At 48.1% G+C, this 16,787-nt stretch overlaps 1 protein-coding gene across 3 annotated transcripts in view; it reads right to left on the bottom strand.

Annotated features, from left to right (window-relative positions):
• Positions 1 to 16,787, bottom strand: part of PNPLA7 (patatin like phospholipase domain containing 7) — a 117,722-nt gene that overhangs the window by 17,488 nt on the left and 83,447 nt on the right. For all 3 annotated transcript variants that reach the window (XM_042052283.1, XM_042052284.1, XM_042052285.1), the window contains exons 27-28: positions 10,240 to 10,396; positions 3,704 to 3,820 (exon numbers count right to left, since the gene is read on the bottom strand). In XM_042052283.1, the coding sequence (XP_041908217.1) occupies positions 3,704 to 3,820; positions 10,240 to 10,396 (274 nt within the window). The remainder of the gene's footprint in view (positions 1 to 3,703; positions 3,821 to 10,239; positions 10,397 to 16,787) is intronic.

Raw genomic sequence — 16,787 nt, 5'->3', positions numbered from 1 at the left:
AGCAAGAAGCCCTTGTCCCAGAAGAGCGTGCAGAGGCAGCACAGAGAGCTCCTCACACAAATCAGAGCCACCCTCTGGGGGTGGCTTTATTTTAATTTCAGGTGAAGGATGGGGGTCTGATGGTCACTCCCATCCCAAGGGATTCCGAGGCCGTTTAGTGCTGGAGGACATGAAGAACGTGATCCATGGCCTCCTGACTGAACAATGTTCAATTTGTACCTCGTGGTGATGGAGCCAGGGCTCATTTCAGCAGGAAATGCAGACCCAACATTTCCTGGAACCAAAGAGGACAACACCAAACTCTGGAGCATTGGCTACAGGAACAAAGGACCCTGCAAGGTCGATCTCCAAGAAGATTCTAGAGGCTGCCTGAGGTCCTGCAGGGTAACACAACAGTGGGGAGTGTGGAACAGAAGGAGGGTGAGACACAAAAAGAATGGCCAAGCCAAGAGCTTTGGGAGTTTATTCAATGGGGCCAGAACAAAGCACCCAGCCCTGCTCCTGGCAGGGGAAGTTCTCCCTCTGGTTTCAGCTGTGTCTCACCTCCCACCAGCTGGAAAAAGCAAAGGGGAAGGTGACCTCCCAACTGTGCAGGGCTTTGCTGGGGAGAGGACAGTTTTGGAAAGTTTCCATGGTGCTTGGTGAAACGGTAGCTGCCAAGGGGAAGGAGGAGGAGGACTTGTCTGAGTAAACTGAGCTTCTGCCCAGGGAACAGCTGATGCTGCTCCGTCAATCAGAAAAGCTGAATCAAGGCTGAAGAGGAAAAGCTGCTCTCCCAAGCAGCCTTTGGTCACTGGACACAGTGTTTGGGCCTTCTCCAGCATAGCTTTGCTGGGCCTTAAACTCAAACCAAACACAGGTTTGGACTCCAGGACCACTGGAGCTGGAAGCCCTCCCTCAGTGGTTGGGCTGCAACTCCTGGTGTGATTTCTGGGCTGTTCAATCTGAAATTCTGCCCTGCCAAGAAGCAGGGCTTTTTTTCTGATGAGTTTCATCTCTTCAGCAGCTCTGCAGAGCTGGTGGGACTGGGGAGAACTCAGACACTGCACCAGTATCACAACCCAGGTGTAAATGCCAGAGGAAAGGGGGTGAATAAAGTGTGATCACAAGAGTATGAAGGTTCCTCTCCATGCTGGAGATATTCTGGGGATTGCAGTTCTCAGTGCATCAACCACATATTGAGCAAAAACAGGGGAATGGGAAAAGAAGCCTCTCTGACACCTCCTTTCATGCTCATGCAAACACCTGCACCAAGCAAACTAACCCAAGCCCTCCCACGCAGCAATAAAATCTCAGTGCTCAGGGATTGTTCCACTCATTCTGGAACAGGGCATCATTCAAATCTGAAACAGGACTTAATAAAAGTCTTGTCTGATTCCTCACACCTGAACCCCCAGCTGAGATGATTTACAAGGGCGTTTTGGCACAGGGATAAGAATTCTGGCATGCAGAATAAAAATTCCAGAGGCTGATGTTCTCACAACAGGATGGGTAATTTGAGAGGAAAATAGCTCTATTTCTTGAGAAATTTCTTTCAAGCACCCTGGCCTGGGTTTGTGTGTCCAAGTGCCCCACCCTGGGTTTCTGTGTGCTCCCTGAGGGACCCACGTGGATGATCCCTGCTTGGGAAGTGCCTGTGACGGGGTTTTTGTCACCAGGGCCCCCACATGAGCCGCAGTGCTGGGAGTCAGGAGACACCCACGTTACAAGGGTTGGCAGAGAGCAAATTTCAGAGAAAATGGAAACCTCCCTTTCAGTGTCAGAAATAACAGTTCAGTGTAAGTGCTCCTGCTCCCAGCTCCCGTGTGGGAGAGGGGTGAGGACTCGTGTGGGAAGCACAGGGGTGTCACCTCACAGCCACAGCAGCAAAAAAGGAGGATCTGGCCCAGAACTTCTGAATTTTACACTTTTCTAGAGCCATGAGGGTCAGCCCCTTGGGTAGGAAGTTCCCAAGGTTTTCCTGGGATCACTGCAGATCCTCTCAGGAAGGAGCAGTTGTGGCCAAGCACCCAAACACAACCTCTGCTTGTAAGGCTGTAATTAATTTTTATTGATAGGAATTTCCAGGTGGAAATCATTGCTACCCACCCAAACCCACCCCAGCTAGGGAGAAAAGATGGATGTTTGCAGTTTGGATGCCTTAAATGCTTTGAGAACATATTTTTTTCAAGGTTCCTGGCTCAGCTCCTGTTACTTTCTCAGTCTCTCTTTACCCTGGGGCAGCTCCCAGTTCCAGGACTGGTTACCCTGCACTGATAGTGGGAATTGCAATGAAGGAATAACCCTCTCCTGACTTTCCTGATTGAGATACACAACATTTTTCCTTATTTATCTGAGGGAATACTTCTTCCCACATGAGGAAACCCTGGGCACAGACTGAGGGGCTGTGATGGTCAGCACACGTGCACAGAGATGATGCTGGTGGATGCCTCAGAACTGGATTTCTCTTGCACAAAACCTTCGTGTGACTGCAAGGGAAGACCAGAATATGCAACTACAGCTGTTAAAATTCCTAAGGAAGGAATCTGCTGCATCTTAAAAAGGAAGTACAATGAACTGACTGCTGGAATCCAAAGCAGGGATAGACAGAAACAGCCTCGAGTTGCACCAGGGGAGGTTTAGGTTGGATAGCAGGAAAAATTTCTTCATGGAAAGGATGGTCAGGCATTGGAACAGCTGTCCAGGGAAGTGGTGAAGTCACTGGAAGTGCTCAAAAGCCTGGGGATGTGGCACCTGGGGACAGGGGTCAGTGGTGGCCTTGTCAGTGCTGGGGGAATTGTTGGACTTGGGGATCTTAGAGGCCTTTTCCAACCTTGATGGTTCCATGATTCTCTAAAACCTGTTTGTCTCCAGCACCCTCCCCTCTGCACAGCAAACTGCTATTTTAATCCACATGATGATTAATCACTTACTTTCATCCTTGCATTTAGGTAGGGAATGTTGTGGATTATTTTTACCAAATATATTTAAAGTATATACAGTGTTAATTTGCTACATGATCTTTCATCACAAGGATGCGAACGCAGGAATAATTTGGTTAAAATTGCAAATCAGGTGAAATTCCAAGGCTACCCAAACACTCCCTGAGCTGGGTAATGTAGGAAGACAAACACTGACAACGTGCTTTACAATCTGCTGCTGCTGAGGGATGGAGGAGAGGTGGATTCCAAAGGTGGCTCTTGGCCCAGGTGGACCACACAACACCCAGCAACTACAAAAAGGTCCCCAAGGGCAAACCAGGACACAAAGGACTCTGCCATTATTGCAGCTTTCAGTGGGCTGCTCAGAAAATTCACTCCAGCTTCGAAAGTAAAATTCAAAAAAGCCAAACCCATTGCAACCCAATTGGAGCCCTTCTCTGGTGTGCCCTGAAGGTCTCTGAGACCTGATTTGCAGAAAAATAATGATGAAGCAGTCTCAGCTGTTCTTCTTCAGAGTCACAATTTTCACTACTTCTCTCAGACAATGGGATCCCTTTGTCAAACTGAAATAGCTACAAATCATCTACAGTTTGTGTTTTCTAAATCCACCAAAAAGAACAGGCTCCTTCCTGCAGTCATGTAACACCACATTCACAGTTTCACCACGTTTTCAGCCACCCAACAGCTCCAGATTTCCATATTAACATGGAAAAAAAGCTATTTCTGCTCCAACAGAACACAAGGACATAATTTCCTATCCATAAGGTGAATAAACAACCTACCTCTATCTGCTTATCTTTGAAGATGTTGTTGATGCTGTTGTTAAAAGCTGCTCCAGAAAACATAGAGGTTATTGGGTATGTCAAGTCTAGAATGGTCTTAAACACCGAGTTCATAACCTAAAAAGAGGGGGGAAAAAAAAAAAAGGCATTTCAAAGGTAAATATAGGGCAGAATCCATGGGAATGTGAACATTAAGGCTGCAATTCCAGAGACATCATACTCCAGAGACATCATACTCCAGAGTTTAGAGCTGACATGCTGCAAGCATCACAGGTGCATGAAGTGTTGAGAGAAACAACTGCAAAATCTACAACCAGGAGCTCCTTGTGTGGTAAATTTACACGGAGTAAACCCCAAAGCAGCAGCAACCCCTGCAATCAGGCCCTGCAAGAACGTGCATTGCTTCCCCTGTGCCCCAAAACCAGCCCCACAGCAGCGCGCCCAGCACAGGCCTCAGCCTCTGCACAAGGACATGGATGGTGCAGCTCTATTCTATTTATTTTTTTAACTAAAAAAAAGATGTTATGAGTTATCTTCCTCTTCACCATCCTTCCCACAGCACCTCTGTGGTTCAGTGGTGCGGGAAGGAAACCATAAATCCATGGTAGAGGAATTCCTTCATCCATCTCTTCTCATTTGGGGATCACACCTAATTTTTCTCCCAGACTTAAAAGCTTTTCTCTGCCTCAGTGGAAGCAGAAAATCGTGCCTGGGATTCTCTGGGACTGCAGCAAGGTTCAGTCAGGCACATGTTCAAGAGCTATCAACACTTTCTATGGATTGGGGACCACTGTTTATCACTCCCAGAGTCAGTTATGGGGATGTGTTATGGACCAGCATTTAACTGGTACAGACTCTGCACCAGCCAGCAAAACCAAACTACATCAGGTTTCTTAAAGCACTACAGGTCCCTGCACACCAACCCTTCAACTCAGCTCTTCTAACACATAGATCCTGCAATTAAGCTTTCATGGATTCCTTTTTTTTCCCCCATTTCAACAGCATTATTTCACCTATGTAGTAACCTACATAGAAAATGATGAAAATCCCTAAACTTTATGGCATTAAGGCCATAATATTTGTCCATAACCAGGCTGTTGCTGTGAAATCCTAATAAATCTCAACAAAATTCAATGCTTAATATATTACATCATAGTTAAAATGTAAAAGAAGCCTACAAACCCCAATGAATCCCTCTTAAATTAAATGGGGTTTCACTGGATGAAATATTTCTATGAGATGAAATATTTTCTCTCTCTGCATGTTCTCTGTGATTTAACAAACATCTTCTCAGAGAACAGGGCATCATTCCCAGGCACACACATGGAACAGCCTCAGAGCTGCCAGCTGTTAAAGCAGCTGTGAGCAACATCTGGCCTTGGCTTTACTCTCACAGTGATTTAAAGAGCAGCAGGATCAGCCTCCATTGTCATGTCCAGCTGCTTTCCAATTTCTGTCAGGGATCTGCCCAGAGAACACAAGTGCAAGGATAAAAAAAGATCATCAAGAACAAGGATGGGAACAGGAAATGTGGGGGAATGTAAAAGGCTGAGCACAAACCCAATGATGAAGCGTCAGCTTCATTCACATCTTCACTCTGGGTTTGATGTGCTGAGGACAGTGTGCCAACCTAACTAACTATAGACTGCTACCCACAGCTTCAGAGGAGATGGAATTAGTGCTGCACCTAAAATAGGGATTAGGTCTCTGACAGTAGTCAGAGTGATTAAAGCAGGGGAAGAGGCATTTACAAAGAGCCCTTTATTTAATACCAAAGAAAAATCTCTCCCACTCAGCACACCAGCCACCGGGCTTCCCTTGTTGCAAGTGATATTTATAACGCTGAGCCTCTACATTTCTCCTGATCCTGGCAGTGGTCTTACCCATGGACAAAATACTTCTAATTAACAGTTATTTCTTAATATTCTCATTTCTTGGAGCTGGAAGATGCCCTTTAGCTGATGCTGATGGCCAACAGCCTCCCTCAGCCTTCCCAGAATAGCTGCTACCACCTCCTGTTCCCCAGATAAATTCAGTTAAAGATCACCCTCTGGAAAGGCAGACAGAGCCTTCTGGCTCTTGCTCCACTTCCTACCAGGAGCTCTGGGATCAGCTCCAGCAGCTCCAAGAGCTTCATCCCCTGACACCACCAGGACAGGAAGCCCAGCCCTGAGCCAGCTCTGCCAGTGCTCTCAGGGTTTGCAGGTCATGGAATACTGGAATGGTTTGGGTTGGAAGGGACCTTCAAGCTCATCCCATTCCATCCCCTGCCATGGGCAGGGACACCTCCCACTGTCCCAGGCTGCTCCAAGCCCCAATGTCCAGCCTGGCCTTGGGCACTGCCAGGGATCCAGGGGCAGCCCCAGCTGCTCTGGGCACCCTGTGTCAGGGCCTGCCCACCCTCCCAGGGAACAATTCCTTCCCAACTCTCATTAACTTCCATGAACTTTCACTTCTACAGCTCTGCTGCAGGATGAGCTTTCTTTTTAAAAAGACATTCAATCCTAAAATAATTTTTTTAAGTGACCCTGGGGTATAAAAAACTTCAGCAAGGAAGAGAGAAGGTTCTGCTCACAGAGCAGAGGGACAAGAGCAAAGACACGTGATGGTGGAGAGGAGGACTTTTCATCTCTGGCTCTTTTGTTCTCTGATGCAGAATTGTGGCAAACTGGTGTTTATACTGCCAGTATAATCCCAGTATTTTTCAATGTTCCTGACTATAAAAAAAACCCCAAAGTTATGGGAAAACTTATGCAACAACAAAAATTTCAAACAGATCCAGTATTTTTTAAACTACTCAAAAGATCATCTAGTACCTGCTCAGCATTCACCTATAAAGTTTCAATGAAGCAAGAAAAGGAATTCACACAAAAAATGTTAAATAAATAGAATAAAAATATAACTCAGGGCTGGATGAGCATTGGCATAACAGGGAAAAACCAAACAGGACTAATCTGTGGCCTGATCAGCTCGTTAAACCACAGAATCTGCCAATGGACAAAGAGAGCAGGGTCAGAGGCGGAACCTCATGACTCCATGGTCAGAATCCCCACATTTATTTGAGCTGTCAGTGCCACCAGAAAGTGACAGGCAGCAAATGATGGCAGTGTCCCACCCAGCCTGCCCTCATTCCCATTAGAGGCAGCTTTTCAGCCCCACACACCTATAACCATATTCCTCTCAGAGAATATTCCATTCTTTGTGAAATATTTCTACTTTGAGATACTAATCCTCCAATTAAAAAACCCAACAATCTGCAAACACCAAAGCTTTGGCTTGCTCACTCTGCTGGTTAAATAGAGGTACAGAAGACGCACAGAGACAATAAATAGTAACTAATCTGACTGGGAATTTTCGTATTTCCCCCTGTATTTTGACAAGAGTCATTTATTTCTTTGCTGCTTCATTAGGTGCAGAAAACACATCCCATTAAAAATATCCCTTCTCCCAGCACCAATTGTACAACTAGAGATATGCCAGTTTCTAAAAATACCAGGAAGAGAAATAACTGCAGGATAAACAGCGTTCAGTCTGATGGATTAAAAGGATACTTAAGGAAAGCTCAGAGTTAACTATTCCATCCCAATGAAGACATTTCCCAACTGCCCCCAGGCTGGAGAAGCCAGGCTGCACTCAGCAATAACCTTCAAGCAGCAAAGCTCACAGCTCCAGAGGAGCAGGAATTCCTGGAGCAGGGAATGCTCCAGCCTTTCTGCTGATGCCATGAAGATTTTTGCCTTTTCTTTTATACCCCTGTTATACCTTTCTACAACTTCTGTATTCCTAATGCTTTTTGCCTACATTCTTGGACTTGTTTGTCAAGCTAAGAGACTCAACATTTTAGAAGCTTCGTAGCTGGGGATCAGTGTGCCCCAGACCCCAAGGTCCTCTCCAGAACACATTCTGTAAACTGAGATAGAACCATCCAGGGGAAGGCTCCTTGGGGAGAGGGGCTCACTTGAGCCTCTCATTGGGGAATCTTTGATAGAGATGCTAATTAGTAACACCTATAATGTCATACCCAATCTTTTGGGCATATTCAGCGGGGTGCATTTCGATGCATATGACCTGGACGTGTGCACCTAAGGATCCTTACAATAAATACCAAGGTAAAATCCCTTTTCCTGTTCTAACTGTGTCTGACTCTTGATTTTAAGAGCAGGAAAAGGCATCACTGCCCTGGCTCAGGAAGGAGCTCCTGGGGCATCTCCAGCACAGCCACCACTGGTGCTGCTCTGGGGACAGCAGGAAGGGTCCCACTTGGGACACAGGAATTTGGGGTTATCTGAGGGATGTTTCAGCTCTCTCACACTCAGCTCCTTGGAGTGGATCTTCCAAGAATCCCCTACAAACCTCCTGGCTGTTTCCAGCACACTGGGGCTCCTTTCCCCTCTCCCTGCTCACTATAAACACCATCCAAGAGTCAACACCCCAGAACAGCCCCTGAATAAAGATCTATCATCCCCCCAAATGCTCTGTATATTTAGTGCCATCTGGGAGAGGGGATTTCATGGCTCCCTTCAGTTTGTGGCCATTCTGCTGGACACTGCTGGTACCAGTGGGAAGGGCCTCCAACAGAGCAGGCTTTGCTTTTGTCCTCCTCAAACCCTTGGATGATCTCTGGGTTGGACACGGGCCTGCAAGAACACTCATGGAAGCCCTCATGAAAATCCATTCTTCATTACTAAGATGAAATGTTTGCTCTAACAGAGGTCAGTCACCTCTCCCACTACTTCTTAGCAGGTTTCAAAGCACCCACACCTGAAAGAGCCCCAGGCTGGGCCAAAAATTGCCTTTTACCTTGTGAAACGTTCTCTGAGCTTTGCAATTTGTGTTCAAAAGTTAATCAACAGATTAAATGCCTTCATTTCATCTCTAACTGTTCCTGCTAAAAGTGACTGTGATTCCACCTTAGGCTGGCAAGCTCCAGAGTGGGAACACAGCCCTGAGAAGCCCAGGAAACAACATCTCCATGTCCTGCACAGGGGAGACCTGACAAACAAGGAGAGAATCCTCTGGACAAATGCACAGAGGAAAATTCCATGGCTGTAGCTTAACCAAGAGCTGGGAGAGAGGGCAGAGAGCCACAGAGTGCTGGGAAAGCACTGCAGGGAGGTGTCAGCACCCACCCAGATGCTGCCTTGGAGGCATCTGGTAGTGACCAAGGTGGGAAAAAGAGAGCAAGGTTAAAGGGATGTCTGACACAACTCAGTGCAGCTGGTTTTATGTCCTTAATCTCGAGCCTCCCCCAGGTTTCTGATTCCAGCAAACTGCTCTGGATCATAAACAGTTTATGTTTTTGGGTGCTTCCCAAGCCAGCCAGGCACAGGCAGTTCTTAAATAAAAAGCATAAAATCCATATTCTTCTGGCAAGCAGCAATGGGGAGATGAATCAGTCCCACAGTGCTCTGCCCACCAGGACAGCACAAACATCCCAGGGCCTCAGTCTGGATTTTAGTGCCTCAGACAATCCAGCTTCCAAGAGACAGTTTTTGTTGCAAAGCCACTGCAGATTAGAAGATCCTTGGGAGACATAAACAGTGCCCATGTGCCAATAACAGGCTCCTATTTCCCCCTGAAACCCAAGACTGAAGAGTCTTAATCTCATTTAGAAAATTCCCTCTGTTGCTTCATTTTCAATAAGAAAATCTACAGGAAAATGTGGGTTTGATATGAAGAATACAAAGTTGTTACCAGAAATAAAACTGTAAATTTCAGAAATAACCCTCACCTTCAGTCAGTCTGAACCAATGGCATTTGGGACAGTTTTTACCCAACATCTGATCAATAAATAAAACCAAGGCCAGGTTGGACGGGGCTTGGAACAATCTGGGGTAGTGGAAGGTGTCCCTGCCCATGGCAGGGGGTGGAAGATGATCTCTAACGTCCCTTCCAACCCCAACCAGTCTTTAATTCCATGATAAATAAACTCACCCACTGAAGTCACTGTTGAAAACAACCTTCCCAAAACTTGCGTTAACTTTGAAAATAAGGTTTTGTTTGTACTAAATACTGAAAGTTAGGAATTTCTCTTGACCCACAGTCCCACTGCTGTGGAGTGCACAGGCAGGCCCAGGAATGACACATTTGGGAGTTATTTAGTGAAGGATTACCTCTGTCACTCAGTTCCACTGACACATGACAGCATGTGAGAAAGAGAGAGAATTACACAAAAGAGAAACACATTTGTTGAGAGCTGGAAAGGAAACAGGTCCCAGTACATAAAAAGAGAAAACAAAACAAAGATAACCACAGGTGAGCACACTGAAACAACACCACTGTGCCTTGACAGCGTGACCAGGGTTTGTGCAGAGGTAAGCCAGGCAGCTGCCTCCTGACACGTTGGACACGGAGCAGCTTTTCCAGGTGATCCATCACTGCCAGGCAGGGCTTGTTCTGTGGCACAGACACTGAATTTCAGGAGGCTGCACCTTCCTGGGCAGCTGCTCGTGCCCTGATGTGCCTGGACCTTGCTCCAGCCGAGGAGGGAAGTGCAGCATTCCCAGAGGAGGGAATCCAGCATGCCCAGTGCTTACCATGGCCCACTGACGAGCTTTGATCCTCATCTGGTTGTAGCTGCGCTCCTCGGCGTACAGGGCGCTCATGAAGGCGCCGATGGACGTGCCCCCGATCATATCCACGGGAATTCCAGCCTCGATCAGCGCCCGGATAACGCCCACCTGGGAGCAGCCCCTGTGCCAAGGGAGGGAAAGGGAAAGAAAAGCCACTGTCAGCCAAGCAGTCATTGAAGGAGTGCAAGGACTGGTGATGAATGGTGCCTTCTAAGGAAGCCGGGCCCGCGCCAGCCGAGCTGCCAATCTCTTGCTAAACAAGCCCCGGTGCCAGGAACAAACATTATGAATGCAGGAATCTTCCAAGAGACTCCCAGAGGATCTGAGGGAACACGACCACGCAGCCTGGATCAGTGGGAAAGGCAGGGAGATGAAAGCAGCCAAGAGCTGAGCCGGTGGACGGGCGAGGGGAACGTCAGCGTGGATTTGAGGGAGCAGAAGCTACTGGGGTCCTTCCAGAGCAGCCAGGAAAGGCTGGAGTTCACAGCCCTTCCCACAAGTTTCTTTTCCAGTGATTGTCCACAGAAACTGAGCCAGCCTGGGTTATTGGGAAGGGGCACCACATGGATTAATAGTGAATTTGAAGGTGGAAACAGAAGCAAGCAGAGACAAACAGTGATGAGAGGGCAGAGGTTGAGTCTGCACACAGACCCGGGAGAGGGGCAGGTGAGGAGGCAACTTTTGAGGATGACACAAATGCCTTCAGGAGAGTAAACATATTCCTTGATTTCAAGTGCAGAAGGAATTTTGAGCAACAACGGAGTCAGGTGATGAACAACAGATGAACCTCAGTGCTGATGGGACAAGAGGAAAACAGAAGCAGCAATGCCCCTACAGCAACCAGTTCTTATCCAGCTCTGCTCACATGGATTTGGGAACCCCTGGGGATATTCCCTGAAAAATATTAACCTGCTGTTCATTGCAAGTTCAAGTGGTAAATCAAAGAAACCAGAAAAAAACAGAAAACAAAAGAACACACATTCAGGATGGGCCAGCGTTTGGAAAACCACGAGCAAGCTCAGACTTCTCACCCCAAAAAAAAGAGCAGAACTAAAAAATGACAGAGAGAAGCACAAAAGGTAACCAGAATATGGGATGGACTTCACATGAGGAGAAACTAAACTCACATCACTCACTGGGGAAGATCCTGACTGTTGGGAAACATGCAGGGCCAGCAATGATATCACCATGCAGAGATTTTAATGGAAAGGAAAGAATTTGCAGACAGGTGTACGTAGAGCACAAAGTGGGGAAGCCACTGTTACCACATGCTGGAGAGGTCAAATCACAAATGGATTTAAATGTGGAAAGGATGAATCAAAGGTACCAGGCTGTCAGTGGCTACTAAACATGACAGATGGGAGGTGCAAGCTGGTGCTCAGGAGGCTCAGAAGCTGCTGATTGCTGCAAACACTCGTTTCTGAAGCAGTCGCTGCTCCCCACCATCAGAAATGAGAGAGCAGAGGCGGAACATTTGATCTGATCCTATGAACATCTGATCAAATCTGATCTTTTATCCCCTAGTGGGAGAGGGATCCCTGCCCATGCCACAGAACCATTACAGAACCACAGAACACTGCAGTGGACACCAACTGCCTTTCCAAGCAGTCCAAAACTACAGCCTCTGCTTTCAAATGCTTTTTCCAATTAGCGAGAAGCATTTTCGATTAGTTCATCCCACCTGGATGGATGCTTTGCACTCTAAGCCATAAAGCAGTAAAAAAAAAAATCTTCCTTTTCCCATTTTCATCCCATTTTCTCTCCCCCCCAGTTTGCCCCATTTCCATCCTCCTTCCCCTTGCTGTTTACATCCTATAAATACTTGCTAACAGCTGCCAAGTCCACCGTAGGTGTCATTTGGCCAAGCTATGCTGAACACATTCTTTCCATCCAAATAAATCCCCTCCAGCTGCTGAAATGCTTTGGGACAGGTTTGTGGTTATCCTGGGTGTAAATGACTTCAGTGACAGATCCGTGCTGCTGCAATCCAAGAGCAGAAAATGGCTCATTTTGCTTTCCTCTCCAAATTCCCCTTCTCCCCATCTCCTACTGCTTCTTCCCATAAGATGCCCTGAGTGAAAGGAATTATACTTTTATCCTGCCCATTGTTTTTAGGCTTTTAGAGTGCAGCTATTTTTGCACTCTGCTGCTCGTGCCTGGCACTTCCCACTGCCTCAGCCCTGATATTCCACCAAGGAACAGACCCTACCCTACACCTCCTGCTCCCTGCAGACAGCCCACATCAGGTGCCTTTCTTAGGACATGTGAAGTACCTCAAATCATTTCCTACTTGGAGGACAATTTTAAACAGGCCAAGAGTAGCTCCAGACTGGATTCTCTCCCTTTAACTGTTTCTCCTGATTCACACATCCGTAAATAGGAGGGATTTGATGTGAGCACTCTGGATTTGTTCCTACTTTGCTGCATGATGCCTTTGAATGAATAACAAAAGATCATTATTACTTTTATTGGCAAGTCATCCCCTCCTCCTGCATCCACAGAGTCCCTGCCGATATCCCACTAACATGTGACAGCCACAGATCTCCAACAGATTCACTGATCCCAAAGCAAGATGGGAATCAAAGTCCTTTTCTTGCTTGTAAAGGGACCTCCCACAAGCTGCCTGACTAAATTATGTTTCATTTAGACACAACCACAAAGCTGATTCTTCCAGCTCCAACACCCTGAGCAGGAGCATTCCTGGAATGTGCAAACTAAATCCTGAGAAAGGCAATTGTGCCTGAGCCCCCCCTTTTCTCCAGGTACCACCTAACCTCCCAAAAGAAAGAAATGGGGATTTTTCCCCCCTCTCCCTACAGCTTTAGGCCATCACTGCCCCTACATGAGACTTCTCAACAACTCCTTGCAGTTGGTTCTCTCCTGGGCACTTCTTCCCAGCTCCACAAACACAGACAGGCTGCCAAGGGAAGCGTCTGCCAGCACCCTGCCAGGCACTCACATCCCCCTCTGACAGCATCCCAGGGCTCCCACAGAGCTGCACTGGGCAGCTGCAAACTGAGCAGGAAAAGAAATTGAAGCCAGGAGCAAGATCCATGTTAACAGCCAGAGGACTAGTGCAGAAAAAAGAAAAAAAGCCCCAGGGATTGTGCATTTCTTGTAATACCAGACCTGATTTCACAGGGACATGTCCTGGCTTAGGGAAACGTGGAAATGCAAGTGTAGGGCAAGAGGAGAACAAAGGGAGGTGGCTTGTGCCAGTGCTGTACCTGCACAGCAGCGACAACAGGGACAGGGAAAACCTCCTGGATGACACAGAGCTGAATGTCTCTCACTGCAGAGGAGAGGGACAGGGCAGGGCTGTTACACGGGAGGAAGCAGCACCACAGAGAGGGGATGCACACACAGCGTGTCCCTGGAGCTGCACATGCAGCTTCCTTCACCCTAAAGCTGCCTGAAGGAGCAGCTGGATGGAGCACCTCCCCTGCCAGGACTAACACTGTCCCAGGACAGTGACAAGTGACCCAGGAACAATGACCTACAACAGGACTTTCAAATAATTCCTATCAGAACCCAAAGCTTTGCCCAGGAAGTGCAGTCAGTATCTGAACAGAAACTCCTTCCCATCACATTCCCTGCCTAGGACAGGCCTGATTCATTAATGCCCTTTGCAGGGAGAGCTGAACCAGCATCACCCAGCTCAAGGAGGAGCTGGCAGCCAGAGCCAGGCTCTGTTCTCAGCTCTGCCACTGCCTCAGCCTGGCCTGAGCGAGGCAAAGCAGGGGCTGCTCTGAGCATCAGCTGCCCCAGGTGCTGCTTTCTGCACTCCCTGAACCGTGATCCCCGTGCGGAACAAGCCTCCAGAAGCTGTGCTGGATAAACTCCAAGCACCATTCCTTCTTTACTGCTCATGGTCACAAAGAGGTCACTCGGTCTGGTCAGTTGGACAAAGGGGACACTGAGGGGAGACCTCACTGCAGTTACACTTTCCTTGTGAGGGGAAAAACAGGGCCAGCTCTGATCTCTGCTCTGTGGTGAACAGGGACAGCACCCAGGGAGCGGCTGGAGCTGGGCCAGGGCAGGCTCAGGCTGAGATCAGGGAAAGGTTCTTCCCCCAGAGGGTGCTGGGCACTGCCCAGGCTCCCCAGGGAATGGGCACGGCCCCGAGGCTGCCAGAGCTCCAGGAGCGTTTGGACAGCGCTGCCAGGGATGCCCAGGGTGGGGCTGTTGGGGGGTCTGTGTAGGGCCAGGAGCTGGATTTGATGGTCCTGGTGGGTCCCTTGCAGCTCAGGGTATTCAATGATTCCGGGAAAGAAATGACCACAAAGCAGAGAGAGGAGTTACAGGGTTGGAGCCCTGCTTCCCTAAATACCACAGCCCAGCACACACAGAGAGCCTTTCTGCCAGAGGGTCTTGCAGGAAAATTCCCGCTGCTGAAATGAGCCCTTGCTTTCATGCCCTGGGGAAGTGCTGCTGGCATGTGACTGCGATGCACGAAGGACAGAGCAGAAGGGATAAAAGGAAAATTCCCCTGTGAGCCGTGCATGTGCCAGCCCTGCACGTGCTGCCAGAGCTGGGATCAGATCCGGCTCAGGAGCAAGGATGCAGCGGGACATCCCAGATTAAAGTGCCAGCAGGAATGCAGGCTGTCCTCCCTGCTCAGGGCATGGGCTGAAGGAAACACAAGCAGTACAAAACTAGAGCCCTGCACCAATATTCTCCCCACGAGCCACGTTTAACACATCAGCAGGATGTTGCCTGTGTTTGAAAGAACAACCCGAGCCTGGGAGCAGCCAGAAGGGACACTCGCTTTTCAGGCCATGGCTGAGGGGGCAGCCAGGCAAGGCTGCAGCTCAACTAAAATCCACTTCAGCTTCAAAGAAGAAGCTGGATTCAAAGAGGAATGCAGCTCAGGCATTCACAGCCTCACCAGCCCCCATCTCTCCTCCTAACTGACTCAGCAGGATGAAGGAGCTCTCCCTGAATGCTCTGAAGAGATGCTGGTTCCTTTGGCTAAAAAAAGGATTAAGGCCATGGCTTCTGCAGAGCTCTGCTGTGTCTCCCACCAAAGCCTCCCCAGGCTTCCTGCACCTCCTTCCTGATGGAGTTACCTGGCAAAGGAGGCAGAAAAATAGAGAAATTGTTGAGGGGACTTTATTAAGCTCCATTAGAGCCCAACAAACCAGAATTAAGACACCCTCAGAACCTTAAAACTCCTGAAGCAGCAAAGCCATAAAAACAGTTTTTCCCTGGAAGGACTGTCCAGCCCTTTACAGACTGCCCAGGGCAGTGCTGGAGTCCCCAGCCCTGGAGGGGTTTAAAAGCCACGTGGATGTGGCACATGGGGACATGGGTCAGTGCTAGCCTGGGCAGTGCTGGGGGAATGGTTGGACTCAATGATCTCAAAGGTCTTTTCCAAGCTTAAGCATTCTGTAATTCTATGAACTACAAATTCTACAAATTTGTCTTTACCATGTCTGTTTTGGAGATGTGCAAAAAGCACATTGGGCAACCACTCCCCCAGCCCTGCTCTGAGCACAACAGAAACAGACTGAAGGTGCCTGAGCTTCCAAGCCCATGGGAGTGGACAGCACATCCTGAAATCCACCACGGCCAGTACACAGGGAACCACTGGCACTTCAGGGACCATGATCCCAAAACTGGGGCTGATGACTGAGCCTGCAGCTCTCAGAGTAACAGATGCAGCTACAACCACTACAGAACCACTGTCTGAGGGGTGGTGGTGGTTGTAGATTGATCCTGGAGTCATTGGGGAGCTGCTCTTCGTATTGGGTTGAGGGGAAGTCGGATGTTGTTTATGTGAAGAGCTACATGGAATGGCATCAGGAAAGGTGACATAAGGAAAAGCCTCTTTACACAAACAGCAGCATTTTTTGGTGTGTTCCGTGGCTGATCCTGACATTGAGAGGCTCAGTCACTGGCTCAGAAGTGGAGCAAGCCTACTACAAGTTGCAACTGGATTATCTCCAACTGGCACCTTCGAGCTTTTGCAGCAGCAGCAATATACCCAAACACTGCTTTGAAATCTAATCCCAGTTATATCTTTCCAATAACATTATTTCCCAGCTTTCCTGACCATAAAACTTCCCAGCATCATAAATCTGCCAGAATTATTGCCATGCTTTTCTGCCAGCTCCAAAGGAACACAGAAACCAGACCCCTGCATTTCTGCTGCTGTGGTCCTGCGTGAGCACTCACAAGGAACTTTCCAATCTTGACAACGTTGATTAATTGATTAATCAACTAAGCACCATTTCTAGGCTAAACAGAGGGAATAACCCCACATTACTGGGTTCTCTCCTAACATCCAGCAGGATCTCTCCCAGCAGCTGCCCTGGAGGAAGCTTTTTCCCTTCCACAGCCCACACGTATTGATCCAGAGACCTGAATTTTTCTTGTCTTCCCCTCCATTAACAACAATCTCATTCCATCCTCCCACTTAGCTTTGCCCTCAGATTTCCAGCAACTCCTTAAGCCAAAGCTCAGGAGCCATTTCCCTTTGGCCTTGCCATGCTGCAGAGATCACACATCAA

The sequence above is a fragment of the Corvus kubaryi genome, unplaced genomic scaffold (genome assembly GCF_017639235.1).
Source record: "Corvus kubaryi isolate FWS band 111438036 unplaced genomic scaffold, C.kubaryi_AGA036_p1.0 78, whole genome shotgun sequence".
NCBI classification, from domain to species: domain Eukaryota; kingdom Metazoa; phylum Chordata; class Aves; order Passeriformes; family Corvidae; genus Corvus; species Corvus kubaryi.
This window is presented reverse-complemented; position numbering and strand designations above follow the sequence as displayed.